At 37.8% G+C, this 16,295-nt stretch overlaps 1 protein-coding gene across 1 annotated transcript in view; it reads left to right on the forward strand.

Annotated features, from left to right (window-relative positions):
• KCMF1 (potassium channel modulatory factor 1) overlaps positions 1 to 16,295 on the forward strand; it is a 130,400-nt gene that overhangs the window by 72,365 nt on the left and 41,740 nt on the right. The window contains exons 2-3 of the mRNA XM_044659305.1: positions 3,206 to 3,299; positions 6,931 to 7,098. Coding sequence (XP_044515240.1) covers positions 3,206 to 3,299; positions 6,931 to 7,098 — 262 coding nt within the window. The remainder of the gene's footprint in view (positions 1 to 3,205; positions 3,300 to 6,930; positions 7,099 to 16,295) is intronic.

The following is a 16,295-nucleotide window of genomic DNA, read 5'->3' on the forward strand; positions in this document are numbered from 1 at the left end:
ACAGAAGAATGTTTGGCCTGAACTCATATATATATATATATATAAATTTCCACATAATTTTTCCAAAGTCATATGATCCATTTTGTTTCCCTCCTGCCAAGCAATTCATATTGTTTACATGTTCACATACACAAATGAAATCAAAATGCTTTGCCTTCTATAGGAAAGAAGAGGGATGGGAGGGAGGAAAAGATTTAAAAACTCAAAATTTTAAATAATGATTGTTAAAAATTTTTTTAGCATAAAATTGGAAAATAATGAAATAAAAATATTTTTAAAAATATTCCAAGGCCATTTAAAAAGAATGAGGATAAGAAAAAGGATTAAGAAAGTGGTTTTTGAAGAAATTAAATTTATAGGATACTTGGAGCAATCAAGGACTTGAGGTTTCCTTGTAGACTTAGGCACTATTCTGGGAATTAATGATAAAAGATCATTCTTCTCCATTCTCCAATTCATCATTCTTGTCTAACTGACCAAAGATTGATTCAGTCAGTGCCCGTTGTCACACCTGAGCTGTGTGGAAGCCAGAAATTTTGTGTCAAGAATAGCATTATCTCTGAAAACAAGAGCCTTTTACCATCTTCAACTACTTACAAGTGACTGTCAGCTTGGCCTCTGATAGAGAGTGATAGATGTCTGTGATATTATCTAAAACAATGATTCCCAAAGTGGGTGCCACCGCCCACTGGTGGGTCCTGCAGCAATCCAGGGGGGGCGGTGATGGCCAAAGGTGCATTTATCTTTCCTATTAATTGCTATTAGAATTTTAAAACAATTAATTTCCAGGGGGCTAAGTAATATTTTTTCTGGAAAGGGGGTGGCAGACCAAAAAAGTTTGGGAACCACTGATCTAAAAGCTTGTATTTTAGGCAAGTGCCCTCAGCTGAATTCCCAAGGGAGTCAGTTCGTGACTTCTCTGGGAGAATTGGTAGTAAAATGGATTGTTTTGTGGAACGATTTGGGAAATTGTGCCTCAGGTTTTCTGATGGAGTCTGAAACACTGATTTCATGGGTGTGATTAGATAACTCCCAGCATAGAAACATCTTCCTTTCATCAGTGCACTTGAACAGTGTAAGGTAGTAATAATATTAGAGATTGATCTGGATCAGTCCTTAAAAGGCTATAATCAAAGGATTAGGTTGGGATGGGAGCAGGGCTTGAACCCAAGATTTCCTTAACTCCATGGCCAGCCTGCCTTCAAGCAGCTATACCACATTGCTTTTCATAGAGGGTAGAAAAATTAGGCACATGCCAGAAGAAGGGTGAAAGGATCAAATACAAAGAGAAGTAGACAGAGAAAGGCTGAAAGGAAGGCACAGTATTTGGATTTAGGGGTGACTTGAACTCTTCTCTAATCATTACTGTTAGTAGTTTGAATGGTGAAGTGGGTACCTGAACTAAGGCTAAGGGAATGGCTCTTCATCCACTCTAGAGGGAAAGCAAGGTTTATTCTACTGTGCCATCTTCTCCAAGCAAAGAGATGGGATTCTGGGTGAGGCACTCTTTGCTTTGTCTTGTGATTTTTGATTTGGCAGCACAGGGTGCATTATTGTTTTCATTACAACAACATTACAATTGTTTTCATTACAATTATTGTTTTCAATTGCAATTTTCATTACAATGGAACAGACCATTTGCATTTCATACCCTATTTTTCTTTGTTTTTTAAATTTCTTAAACTCTCCTTTCTATCATGTTTCTGAAAATGGAAATTGTATAACAATTCCCAGAATCCATTTCTTTATTTTAAGATTGTATTGGTCATTGGCCTAGAGAGAACTAGAGCTCATAAGAGATCCATGATTATAACAAATAATTTTATTTTCAAAACCAATAACTCACATTTTAAAACTCTTTATAGCCCATTCCATAATATAGTGCCTTACTTCTAATAACAGTGCTCAATCAGTGTTTTTTTATTTGCTTCATGCATAAACCCTATTGCTCTAATGATAGTGCTTCATACAAGGAAAAGGTGTCAGACAGGTTGTTTTTAACATTGATGAATTAAAATGAATTTAATATCAGTTCAAAGATTATAATAGTTCAGTTAGTTTTTTGTTTTTAAACCCTTACCTTCAACCTTAGAATCAATATTGATTCTAAGGCAGAAGAGTGGTAAGGGCTAGACAATGGGGGTCAAGTGACTTGTCCAGGGTCACACAGCTAGAAAGTGTTTGAACTCAGATTTGAATCTAGGACCTCCCGTCACTAGGCCTGGCTCTCAATCCATTGAGCTAAGCAGGTACCCCCCCCCAGTTTTCAAAAATATATATGTTTAGGGAGGAGGGAGGTAAGTGTGATCATATAACTTGGGAAAATTTGTGTGGAACTTTGTTATTATGTGTAATTGGTAAAAAAAAAAATAATAAAAATTTAAAAATATATAGGCACAGCATGGGGACAAAAGTGAAAAAATGTGCATCCCTCTACAACATTGCATATGCTTTCAGATAAGGTTGATGTGCCATTTGGGTGAACTATTTTTGTTTTCTGTTTTTAATTCTTTGTTACAAAAGGTCCCTTATTAAGTAAGGGAGGAGGGAGAGACATATTTAGAAATAAAATTCTTTACAAACCCAAAATGCTACATAAATGATATTAAATGGGATAGGTAGTAGGGTTAAGATTTGATTGTAACATGGAAAGGTTCATAACCTGAGTGAATGATGGTGTCCTGTGAATAGAAATAGTGAAATCAAAAGGAAAACAAGTTTAGAGGGAAAGATGAAAAATGTCAGGTTTGAGGTGCCAGAAAGATGGAAAGTGGTCATGTGGAATATCGGCTCCATATTTTGGCCAGTTAAAGTAAAAATATTTTCAAAGCCAGACAAACCTGCATTACTTTCTGAGAAGAGAAGCCTATACCTTCTGTCCCTCACTTACTTGCTTTAAATTTTGGGGAAAACACATTAACTTTCTAAATGTGCAGTTATGGTCCTTGAACAGGTATTTGGCCATTCAGTCCCAAGGTAACAGCTAATGTTTTGTGATGTGTCATTTACAGAGTTTTGTGTGCTGGCCACAGGGAGAAAACTAAACCTCACCTAGACTCTATACAAAAAGTGTTTCAGAAAATTTCCAACATTTCCTTTCTAGGACTTTATAATTTTGATTTTTTAAAATTTGTGCCACGAACTTGTTCTTTTTTTCAGTATTTATTTCTGTGCCCAGAAATCTTCTCCCTGTACTATTGTCCAGGTTGATAAAAATAGGAACAAGCCTAAGGAGACTGTTGAAGCTCTCTATGAGCTCCATGTCTTTCCTGCTTATCCCAGAACCATTGATGCCATGTGTAAGGAGTCTGGTTTATGGAAGGATGAGTTCCCAAGCATTGAGCTTCTCAGTTGCTACCTTAGTCCAGCAAACTAAGGGAAGAAAGGAAGGAAGGGAGAGGAAGAGTCTATGTTTGATGAGAGTAATAAGTAGAGAGCAAGGAGAGAGATTACAGACCAGAAAGGAAAAAGAAACATTTACCTTGAATGCTCCTCACCTTTGTGGAATCAGCACCCACTTAGCCTTGGACTCCCTTTCCTCTCTCCTCTCCAACTCTCCAGCCAACTCATTTCGAAGTATGCCTACCATCTCCATCTTTAATTCCATTTTGAGTTTCCATTGGCTAATCTATCCTAGGACAGCTTGGGACCCTTTTCTTCTCTCTCTCTCTCTCTCTCTCTCTCACTTCCGAAGTAAACCCTTTTGGGTTTCTGTAATTATGTTGGCTGGTAGCTTAGTTTTTATAAGTTGCTATAAATGTTCATTTCTCTAGAGGCTGAATTTTTAGACCTCTCGGTATTTGAAGGGCTGTGATAAGGATTGGTTCTTACTGAAGACTGCTGGTTTAAAATGAGGTTTGGAATTCTCCTTAAAGTAAAATTGAATTTACTGATAAATCTAGAGAGTGGGGAGGGTGGTGATCTGTGAACTTACATTTTAGCATTTCCTCAAGTATGATTTTTTTTTTTTTTAATTCTGAAAAGAGGCCCAAGGCTTTATCAGACCACCAAAGGTATTCACGACACAAAGACAGAACCTCTTAACTAGAGACAATCTGGAAGGAACAGCAAAGGTGGTGGCAGGCAAACCAGCTCCTTGAAAGTAAAAAGAGCTCCAGCTCTGCCTGGCCATGGCCCTTAAATGACAGCCAGATGACCTTGAGTCACTAAGAAAAGTTACTGTTTCTTGGCATATAATCTAGTTAGGAAGCAAGCAACAATGCCATGTTTTCTCTAATAATTATGTTAACGAATGGTTGATTTTAAAGTATTATACTTTTATTCAATGAAAATAGTTCAAAAGGAATTTTATATCAGAAAATATTCGTTACAGTATTATAAAAATAAAATTTTAATTTAAAAGTATTCCTAATTGCCAACTGTATAGTTATTCCTTTCTATATATGTGTAAACATACATGCACACATTTTTATATATGATAGTTTAGTGCCAGCAATTTCTATTTGGGCTTATAGATTTGGAATAGAGCCTTAGAAATTTTTGGAATTTTCAATATAGAAATTATTTTCAAAATAGAAATTAAACTTCCCCCAACAGAAGCCCAGAAATGTTGTAATTTTTTTTTTCACGCGGGGGCAAAACTGGGACAATATGATTATGTTCTTTTAAATTCCTAGTTGGGATCCAAGCTGACAGTCATTTGTGAGTAGTAAAATTTTTGCCATCTAAGATTATAAAAGGCTCTTACTCTTAGAGATAATAATACTAACTTCAATATTACGATAATCTTCTGACTTCCACACAGCTCAGGTGTGACTATAGGCATTGGCTGAATTAATCTTTGTTTTTTTGGAGTGGGATGATGAATCAGAAATGGAATGAACACAATCTTTTATCATTAATTCCCAGAATGGTATGTAAGGCCAAAGTTTTGACTTTAGATATTCTGTAAACGTCATTTCTCCAAAACTCGCTTTCCTAAAGCTTTTCTTTATTCCTTTTCTTTCATAATTAGTTTCAGAATCTTTCTGATTGTTTCTTATGATACTCTTTGGTTCACTCTTACCCAGACCTCCCTTAGAACTTAGTCTGCTGAATTCTTATTGATGAAGACAGCCTCTCAGTGCCTCAAGGTAGCTGCTAAAAATGTTAATGCAGTTATAAGCAGAATTCTTAGAAGCAGTAATGTTCTCATCAAGGAATGCAAATTGTATCATCATACTATCAGCCTACAACTACATGACTATGTACTAGGACAGTGAGGGGAATGCATGTATATCTTAGAAAAGAGATTACTTGGTGTGTGGCTTCCAAAATTTGAATGATTATCTTCAATTAATGTATTCTGAGCTGAGAACCAAGACCAAAAGGAGACAGTGACAGGGAAGAAAGTTTTAGATTTAAAAATTTTTTTTTAACTTTTTAACCGAACAGACTTCATTAAATGGTGAACTCCTTAGCTCTAGAAGTATTCATATGTAGTTTGGATGTATCAGAGAGGTTAGAACTCTAAAGTCCTTTTTATTTCTTAAGAGTCTGATTTGTCATGGCTTTGTTAGGAGTCCTCCTTGATGATACTGACTGCTAGTTCAGGTTATCCATACTGTTCATCTATTAGTTCAGAACTATGAATAACCAGTTCCAGAGTTTGAATTTTCCACATTAGGAATTTCTAAGCAGTATAACAGGGGAAAAAACAAAACAAAACAAAAAACCCTACAACCCCTCCTTTTCCTCACAGGGTAGAATATGAACTCACAGACAGTGGCCCATGAGGTTTTATGGTGGACTTGACATGAGCATGGCAGAGGGAAATATGGATGGTGGAATTTGAGGCCACTTGTAAAGAAGAAAAGAAAAAAGTAGTTCTATTAAATTGCTGCCAAATGGAATGCAAACTCAAACAGCTTCTGTCCTTTGAAGTTCTGTAGGTGACAGTTTGATGGACTGAACTCTAACCTGAAGCATTTTCCATATGGGAATGGATGAGGCTTTTCTATTCCTTCTGTGAGGAGCTTCCAGCACTCTGCTTAGAAAATGTCTCTGGTTTCTCCATAATTTTGGCTTTGCTTCCATCTATTGGATATTCATTGTAATTTGATAATATCTCTATGTAATTTGAAAAATTCAGTGTTGTAAGAGAAAATTTTTAGAAGTTGCCAGTAGTTCACTAGAGAAGTTAAATTAAAATCAACTAAAAATCTTCTTTTACCATAAGCCTTCCCCAAACCCTCTTAATTCTAGTGTCTTCTTTTGTTAATTATTTCCTGTTTATCCCGATTGTTGATTGCTTTGCCTACATTTGTTTGCTTGTTGTCCTCCATTAGATAGTGAGTTACTTGAGGGCAAGGATTGTCTTTTTCCTCTTAGGCTAGTGCCTGGCAACATAGTAGGTGCTTAATGTTGATTGATTGATTGATCGATTGACTGTACATATTTCAGTAGTATGGTAAAACCCCATACTAGGAACCATGTTAACATAATTTCATTCCATAGGAAGGATATAAACCTTGCCATTACAAGGAGAAAATCATGCTGCTTTGTTAAGGTGTTGCTTGTTAGTCACTGTCGTATTCTCCAGTTCAGACTAGTAGTTTAGTGGTACTAACCTGGGGCAAAGCTTTTATATCAAAATAGAAAATATTGATCAAACTGTAGGAGTGACTGGGCCTTACCTTTGTGTAGCACTCTCTTTGGCCACTTTGACTTTTTAAATGCCCCAGGCAGAGAGAGTGGACAAAAGTGACAGCATTCTCATTCAGTCAGTGAGATAAATGTAATGTTAATAACAGAACTTGAAAGGATGAGAACCAAGGACTCTTAGACTCTTGGGCACACTCTGTCTTGGGAGAATCTCTACTACTTGAACATTTAAAAAAGTGAATATAAAGGCATGCAACTGATTTAAATGTCTCTGGGAAAAACATGAACTCCTTTTTTTATTGGTCTTCTCTTTTTTCTTTTTTCCAGGTGTCAGCTGTGATGCATGTTTAAAAGGAAATTTTCGAGGTCGAAGATACAAGTGTTTAATTTGCTACGATTACGATCTTTGTGCATCTTGTTATGAAAGTGGTGCGACAACAACAAGGCATACAACTGACCATCCAATGCAGTGTATACTAACAAGGGTAGATTTCGGTAAGTATGGCTTCATGCTCTTCTTGATAAGATGGACATTTAGGGATGTTGGGAGAAGCTGTGTGACTTGGTTAGAAAATATGCATTTCCTGATCTGCTATTTCACTGGCTGGTTCCTGTGTCCAGAGGGTTCTTCTTCCTTATCTCTGCCTCCTGGGTTTCCCTGACTTCATTCAAGACTCACTTTCAATCCTCTCTGGTTCAGGAGGCCTTTCCTCTGTTCTCCCCTGCCTTTTGCTCTCTTCTCTACTAGGGCCTTTGCTCCAGATCACCCACAGTTTACCTTTGTCTTGTATATCCACAGTAGTTTGCATCTTGTCCTCATTAGCACCAGAGATCTTTGGTAGAAGAGAACATTCTCACCCTTCTTTGTTCTCCATTACTTAGCAGTGTAGGCATATTGTATATTATACATAATATCACATATTGTAGGTACCTAAAGGCTTGTTGAATGACTGACATGGATGAGGGAATAGTTTGTGTTTTATTTAGGGTTTTATTTCCTTCAGTTATTTTATTTTCTTTGTAGCATGTAGAAATACAATTCTGCATCTCAAACTGTCTCCTAGATGTCCCGGTATGGATATTTTGGCAGAATCTCAAACTGAACATGCCTCATATTGAACTCCTCTTCTCTACCTCTCAGTTTCTCTATGTCTGTTGGCAACGACATGGCATGCATACCAGAGGCGGCAGCTCTGTTCCCTCTTTCCACTACACCTGAGGACATTTTTCACATGTTTTGCTCCTCTGCCCAGCCACCAAATGCAAGCACTTTCCCTCCACTGTTTGGGGTAATACTGGGCTCACAGGAGGCTTGAAGGTGCAGTTTGGGTATGCCATCTCTAAAAGGTTTGCCAACCCTGCCTATGTCAATAGCACTACCATCCTGCTGGTCATCTTGGCCTCAAACTCTGGAGTTATAATAACCCCTTCTCATTCTCTTATTCTAACATTCAGGGAGGTGCCAAATTCTGTTGATCAGAGCTCCACACTCTTTTTATCTGTCCCCTTCCTTCTGTTCTCATTGCGACCACCCTAGCCTCGTTTCATCTCTCTTCTGAAATAGATTTGTTGCAATAGCCTCAGTCATTAGGAAATACATATAGAGTGCTTACTCTAAGCCATGCATTGTTCTAGGAGATGAGTCACAAATACAAAAGCAAATTTACAGCCTGTTGTGGAGATAATCCTACACTTATAAGAATATAAGAATATAAAACATGAGTCTTTGTGAAATTACAATAAAATGAAGGCAAAGTTATGGATGGAAGAGATCAAAAAAGGCATCCTGGGATATGGCATTTAAATTAGTTTTGGGGGGGGGGGGGCAACTGGGTGGCTCAGTGGATTAAGAGCCAGGCCTAGAGATGGGAGGTGCTAGGTTCAAATCTGGCCTCAGATACTTCCTAGCAGTGTGACCCTGGGCAAGTTACTTAACTCCTATTGTGTAACCTTTACCACTCTTCTGCCTTAGAACCAATATATAGTATTGATTCTAAGATGGAAGGTAAGGGTTTTTATAATAATAATGATAATAATAATAATAATAATAATAAATTTTTAAAAATTAGTTTTTGAAGGAGACTAAATATTCTAAGGCAGTCATGGAGAACCCCAGACAGGGGAGGGAGGAAGCACTTCCCATTTGGCTGCTGGACAGAGGGGCGGGGGAAGTGAGGAATGACCTCAGGCACAAGGAAAGGGGGTTAGGGAACAGCTCATCCCCAAATCCCTCTGACTTTCTGGTACAAACTCTGGCAGGTGACAGGTGTGTACCTTTTTTGGCATACATGCCTTGGGTTCATGTTCTAAGGGATGAGGAACAGCCTGTACAAAGGCAGGGAGATTTGTGGTGAGTCTCTTATCTGAGAGGCAGTGAGAATGCCATTATGGCTGGACCATTGAGTGTACTGAGGAGGATGAGATGTAATACGCCTTAAAAAGTAGGTTGGAGCCAGATTGTAAAAGCCTTTAAATGCAGACAAAGGCCTGCAGGAAGCCATCAAAGTTCATGACGTTTGCACAGTCCCACATGAACTCTGAAACCCACATAGCAGGTGACAGAAGGATGGTGATTCCACTCAGATTCCCCTATGTGACTCTTTTCTCACTAACATTCTCTTTTATTGGAATTATTGTAATCAATATCCTTACTCAGCCCCAGGGAAATACAGAAGAACACTATAGGCTATTATTGGAGCTCTTACAGGCCCCCTACAAACTCCTCAGAAATTCCCCTACAAGCCACTTCACAACAAACCAGCAAATAGTGAGTTAATGTTAAAGATTTAAAAACCCCAACTTAGGTTCCCATACACAGGTGCCTGCAAAAACAGGCCAGAATAGTCTCCAAGTTTCCCCCCCACCCTAGTCCCCAATTCGGTACAGTACTTTAACATAAAAGAACAATGGAATGATAAATGGAGAAATTGTCTCCTGTACTTTCCCACCACTGTAGCCCAAGAGATATGTCAAACACACCTTGAAAAATATCAAAAGTTACTGGAAAGTGAAAAGTATGACTTAATTTTGCCAAACCCTGTATGAGATCATAAGAAAGAAAAAGGTATAAAAATAAAAATCAGCAGATGGCCCCAGAGAACAGCCTCTGCAAACCTCACTGGCTCTCTGGCTGTTTTCACTCGTGTCACCGACGTCATTCCACCAACAAGAGACTGGTCTGGCGAGAGCTGGCCTTTCGTAAAGGCCTTTAGAGTAGGGAGCTGGTGGAATTTGTTGAGCAGGGGTAGAGTAGCAGGCCAGATATGTGCTTTCCCAGGATCATTTTGGCAGTTGTATGGAGGATGGATTGGAGAGGGGGAGACCCTGGAGAAAAGGAACTTGATAAGGAAGGAGGCTACTGAGATGGTATAGTCAGGTGGGATGAGGCTCAGACTCAGGTGGCCTTCTTGAGTGCCCAGAAGGTGACAAAGAAGAGTGAGGTGTTAGGGAGATGGTAAGATTTGGCAGTCAGGTAGATGTGTGGGTTAAGAAGACTTAAGTTGACTCCAACAACTCTTTAAAGTTTTCTAAGAGCTTTACATGTAATATTTCATTTGACCTTCACAGTAACTCTATGAGGTAGATTTTGTTGTTATCCCTGTTTTATCACTGAACAGAGAAGTTAAGGGATTTGGGCAGAGTTGCACAGCTTACAAAAGTCTGAGGTAGGCCTTGACATCAGGCCTTCCTGACTTCAAGTTCTTTACTCTATCTGTGCACTTATGTGCTGCTGCAAACTATGAATCTGTATGACAAGAACCTTACTGTATACTTTGACAGAAGTAGGGAAGTGAGGAAGATAATTATTTGCGTTTCTGAAATGGTGAGTTTGAGATCAAAGTTCATCACTGGTTGACCTTACTAAATATTATCAATAAAAGTATTAGTAACAATAACTATAATGTAATAATATAACATGCTGTTAATATAACAAAATCTATTTATTTAGTAAACACGAATGATTTTTATGCCATTAAATAACATTTTAAAATAAAAATAAGCAATAATATCAAATTTGCTAATTAATTTTAATTGTAAATGTTTTATTTTTTTTATTACCAGTGGAGTTAAAAGCTGCCAGACTTTAAAGTTTCTAGCATTTAGTTTCTACTTCATAAGAAACAGGAAAAAAAATTCCTCTTCATGTCAAAATACGAATACCCAATCTAATTTGCTCTCCATTTATGAAATGTTCATGCAGCCATCATAGAAATCATGTCTTAAAACAGATCTCTATAAGATGAAATCCTGACTGCAAATGACTTGCTAATTCATGTCTGCAAAAGTGCTGGCATGAGCTACAAAGTGGGTGGGTGGGTAATCTAATGAGGGAAAAACAGAAATGAGGGGAAAAAAAGGAAACTAGAGAGGAGTTTGCAAAGAAGGAGTGTGTGCTAGACCTTACCGCATGCTGTGTTCTGGAATGTGGGGAAAATATAAAAGTGGACACAAAGACTTACCAAGGGGCTCTTTGGACTTCCTGTGACTGGGAGAAACTGAAGCTGAAACTTCCTCCTGCCTTTTTATTTATTTGTTTGTTTATTTTTTGGGTTTTGAAAAAATGTTTTGGTATTGTTCAGTAAGTAAGAATGATGAGAAATGAAGTATCCATTTCTGTTGGCATTAGATCCAAAGAGCAACAAAAATGGAGATCGTCTAGACATCTATACTCTGTTGAGGGTAAATAGCTCGAATTTATCCCTACAGAGTTACTAGAAATGTGCAGTAGGTAAATATAACCCTAATAATCAAGATATGAGCATTTTTTAAAATTAATTTTTAAACCCTTTCCGTTTAGAACCAAATATTAAAACTAAGTATTGGTTCTAAGACAGAAGAGAGATAAGGACTAGGCAAAAGGATTAAGTGACTTTCCCTGGATCACAACTAGGAAGTGACTGAGGCCAGATTTGAACCCAGGACTATCTCCAGACCTAGCTTTCTGATCACTGAACTTCCCTAGCTGCCTGCCAAAATTTGTATATTATTTGAAATTATCTTTGTGATTTGAATAAGTTAATGTCCCTGCAAAAATAATTGCTTTTCATTTCTAGAATCCTTGCCTTTCCTTCTTCAAATTTACTCCTCTAGGATCCTTGAATTTGACTACATATTTTAATGTGTGAGCATATATTTTCCAATTACCATTGCCATTTTAAAAAATCCTCCAGTTTTTGGTATTAAATTCACAAAATATCAATGACTAGAGCAAAATTCCAAAGTTAAATTCCTGTAGCAAATGTAATGTTGTATTATGTGCCAGGCCTGAATGAGGCTGTTTCAGTGGTTTAGTCAGTAGGATTAGAAAGGTTTGAGACATTCACAGACCAAGAGTTAATAAAAGGAAGTTTTATATAGTCATAGCATGGAATTCACCAAGGATTCCATACTGCATTTGCCTTGAGGGTACTATCTGTGTCCATAGGCTAGTCATCTAGCTTTTGTACTTAGGCCACTGGGAACCTACATCAATAGTTTTAGCATTAATCTCTTGGATCATTTAAGTCTTGATAAGTTTCAGTACCTTTTAAGGAAAAATTAGCCTACTCTGCACCTTGGATATGTGCCCAAACTGGAATCAGACTAACCAGACATTTTTGAGATCTAAGAGATAAACTAATCTGTGTTAATATAGCCAGTGAGTTTGAATGGGTAAAGCAAAGGAAAGAGACTTGTAATGAGTCTTTTGTGCTATATACCTTTAACTCCAGAGACTGGCTCGAATAGTGGGCATTTGGGGTACCATGGAAGTTGATGTAAAAGAAATATTCAATTAGTCTTTGTTGAATATATTTTATGTGCTAGGCATAATGTTTCCATAAAAAAGAACTTAAAGCTATTTCTAGTTTAAAACATTTTACTTGCCCTTAAGGAGCTAATAGTCTTGTTACTTGAACATTTTGGTAATAGAGCCATAATCTCATTCATGTGAATACATCTTCCAGCAGTATACGTTTTAGGTCCACCTCCACTGAGGCCTAGAATCCTATGTGATGCTTGCCATCTACATAGGACTTTGGAGACCTTCCTCTAGTTCTTTAATATCTTGGGAAGAGACCTGAAGGAGGGGGTCCATTTTGGAAGCTAATACAGGAGCTGATGAGGGCCTGTATGAACACAATTACTATGTGAATGGAGTCATGGGGATGTACACAAGAGATACTGTGATGGTAAAAATTATAAGGGTGTTTTTTTGTTGTTTTTTTTAATCCTTACTTTTCTATCTTAGAATTAATACTAAGAATCGGTTCCAAGGCAGAAGAACAGTAAGGGCTAGGCAGTTGAGCTTTAGTGACTTGTCCAGGGTCACATAGCTAGGAAGTGCCTCAGTCCAGATTTGAAGCCAGGGCCTCCCATTTCTAGACTTGGCTCTCTATTTACTGAGTCACCTAGCTGCTGCAAAATGACATGTCTTGATGCATGTGAGTGAGGGAAGAGGTTGGGCTTTTTGTAACTTGTACCCATTTTTCATCATCACTGGGGGAATGTTGGTGTCAGAATGTTGTGTTTTACAGCACCGAATCATTGAAAACACAGTGGAGTAATCCAAACTTATCTTGGAAACATTCAGTTATAACCCAACTAGAAAGGGACGTTAAAGAGACAAGTAGGGAGATAATAGAGCCAAGGGTAGAGTAACAGAAGAAAGTATAGCCGAGTGCCACCATCACCACCCCACCACCCCCCTCACACACACACACACGTACATTAGAAAATGCCCTAGACAGAGAGAGTCTGGAAAAGGAAATCCAAGGAAAAAAAGATGACAATGAATGACATTTCTAGCTAAGGTCAGCATAGGAAGATAAACACAGAGGTTTGGGGACAAGGTCTACTCAGGGATGTACCCTTGGATTATCCCAGTACACAGGACATGAAAGAAGCCTGAGATCTCATTAGGGCAAGAAGAGTTCCCAGATCCATTGAGGCCAACACTGACCTTGCGGAAGCTGTAGGAACAGGTGCCACCTGGCAACTCAGTCATTCACTTTCCAGTTCTGGGTCACAGATCTAGGACAGACTGTGAAGGGTACCTGTGTCTAGCCAGGGCGTTCCAGACCAAGGAGCAGTTGAGGACCTTGGGCTATATACTAAGCAAGGAGTATGTTCAGAAGCAAATGGCAACTCTTTGGCTCTAACCCCAGGAGCAGAGCAATCTCGGCTCCAGCCTTCAGCAGAATAACCAGAGTAAAATGACCAGACCAAAGGAGAGGTAGCAAAACTCTCTAGCTACCTAATAATGGTTAAGGCCAGTAGGAGTCTACTGGAATTTCCAGCCAGGACTGAACCAATAGGAATGCTAGGCAGACCAAACATAGATCAGAAACTTGAAGAGCTCCTACCAGGAGGGCAACCATCAGGCTTTCTGCTGACTCAGACCACCCTGAGAACACTGAAAGCTCACAGGTAAGCTGCCTGAGCTGGCACTGAAGGCTGCCCCCCACACTCCCCCTCACCCAAGAAAAACCAAAAGATCACAGAAGCTCACTGTAGAGATCCTCCCTAGAAATACTCAGAGGCTAGCCTTAGCATCAAGGCCTAAGTTAGCATGTTAGCTGAAAGAACTAGCAAACAAACAGAAATAATCACAACATTAAAAGCTGTTATCATGAAAGGAATATTCTAGACACAAACACAAAAGATTCCAAAATATCCACAAGCAAAGACTTGAAGAAAAACATAGTGTAGTCACACCTTCATCTAGAATGCCTGAAAGAGATGATGTAAGTTTAAAATAGAGATTAAACAGAGATGGAAAGAGAATTTAATAACTTGAAACAAATCTTTCCTGGGAAAATTACTCTATGAAAATTAGAACTAACCAAATATAAGCTAATGACTCACCAAGAAATGTTCAAGCAAAGACTTCAGAAGCAAAAGAAAATGTAAGATATCTCATAACAAAAACAAATGACCAGGAAAACAAATTAGAGGAGGTAATTTAAGAGTCATTAAACTGCTTGAAAGTCAGACTCAAGAAAAGAGTCTAGACATCATATTTCAAGAAACTATCAAAGAAAACTGCCCAGATTTCCAAGAACCAAAGGACAGAGTAAAAGCAGAAAGAAATTTATTAGTCATCTTCTGAAAGAAATGAAAAAGTCCCAAGAACATTATAGCCTAAATCCAGAGCTTCCAAGTTAAAGAAAAGTAATGCAAGGATCCAACTAAGGAGCCGCAGTTTAGCACCCATCCCACCAAAGGATAGATTGCTTAGAATATGATCTTCAGGAGGAAAAGTACATAGGCTTATAACTAAGAATAATTTACCCAGAATGTAACTGTATAATACTGCATTGGAGGAAATGGACATTTAGTGAAATAATAGATTTCCTGATCTCATGTAATTGAGGTATGGAAGTAGAAGTCTTTCTAACAAAGAGAAAGGTAAGAGAGCATGAATGACATTTGGGACTTCACTCTAAAATGGTTAAATTGTTGTTTTGACTAAATAAGAGAGTTATAAAAAATTATCGCTGATTATTATCCTTTAAGTCAGGAAAACTATTGGCGCTTTTAACAATTTTGTTTAATTGGGATATTAGTAAAAAGAGGGAAATGTGGAAGGGAAAGAGGTAAGGAGACTGCCTAGGCTACCCTAAATGCTGATCCGATGAAATGAAGCTTACTCCTTGACAGAGTTCCAATCTCCACTTGGGAATGCTAGTCACTCACCATCAAGCCAGGCAGGATCCAGGCAAAGTCCCAATGCAGAAAAACTTGTGAGCTAAGCTCACTGAGGCAGCAGTGAACCCAACAAGAAAGTCCCTGACTCCAAGAAGCTCCAAAGCTGAAAGTTGAAAAACCTGAGTTAAAACTTTGAGTTCAAAGCTGTGTGACCTTGGATAAATCACTTGTTTGCCTCAGTTTCTTCAATTGTAAAGTGGGCATAATGACAGCATCTATCTCTTGGGGGTTGTCATGAGGATCAAATAAGATAGTATCTGTAAGTGTTTGGTACAGGGCCTACACACAGTAGGAGCCATAGAAATGCCTTTATCCTTATTATCTTCCCTCCATCAAGACTGACAATTTAAAGGAAATTGATGAATATTTATATAAATATAAGATATCTGTCAGGATAAAAAGGAATATACCTTTTTTTCAGCAACACATGGTACATTCACAAAGATTGACCATATACTAGGGCATAAAAACATTGCAAAGAAATGCAGCATTTTCAGACCATAATGCGTTAAAAATTATAATTAGGGTACATGGAGAGGCAAATTAATTGGGAAATTAAATAATCTGATTCTCTAAAACTGGTGAGTTAAAGAACAAATCTTAGAAACATTTACTGATTTCATTGAAGAGAATGACAATGAGGAAACAACATACCAAAATTTTTGGGATGCAACAAAAGCTGTACTTGGGAAAATTTATAGCCCTGAGTGCCCCTATTAGCAAAAAAGAAAAAGAGAAGATTAACGAACTGGGCATGCAACTAAAAAAAAAAAAAAAAAAAAACTAGAAAAAGAACAAAGTAAAAACCTCAGATAAAAACCAAATTGGAAATTCTAAAAATCAAAGGAGAAATTAATAAAATTGAAAGTAAAAGAACTATTGAACTATTAATAAGATTAGGAGCTGGTATTTTGAAAAAAAAACAAATAAAGTATTGGTTAATCTAATTAAGAAAAAGGAAGAGAACCAAATTAACAGTATTATGAATGAAAAGGGTGATCTCA

The sequence above is a fragment of the Gracilinanus agilis genome, chromosome 2 (genome assembly GCF_016433145.1).
Source record: "Gracilinanus agilis isolate LMUSP501 chromosome 2, AgileGrace, whole genome shotgun sequence".
Taxonomy (NCBI): Eukaryota; Metazoa; Chordata; class Mammalia; order Didelphimorphia; family Didelphidae; genus Gracilinanus; species Gracilinanus agilis.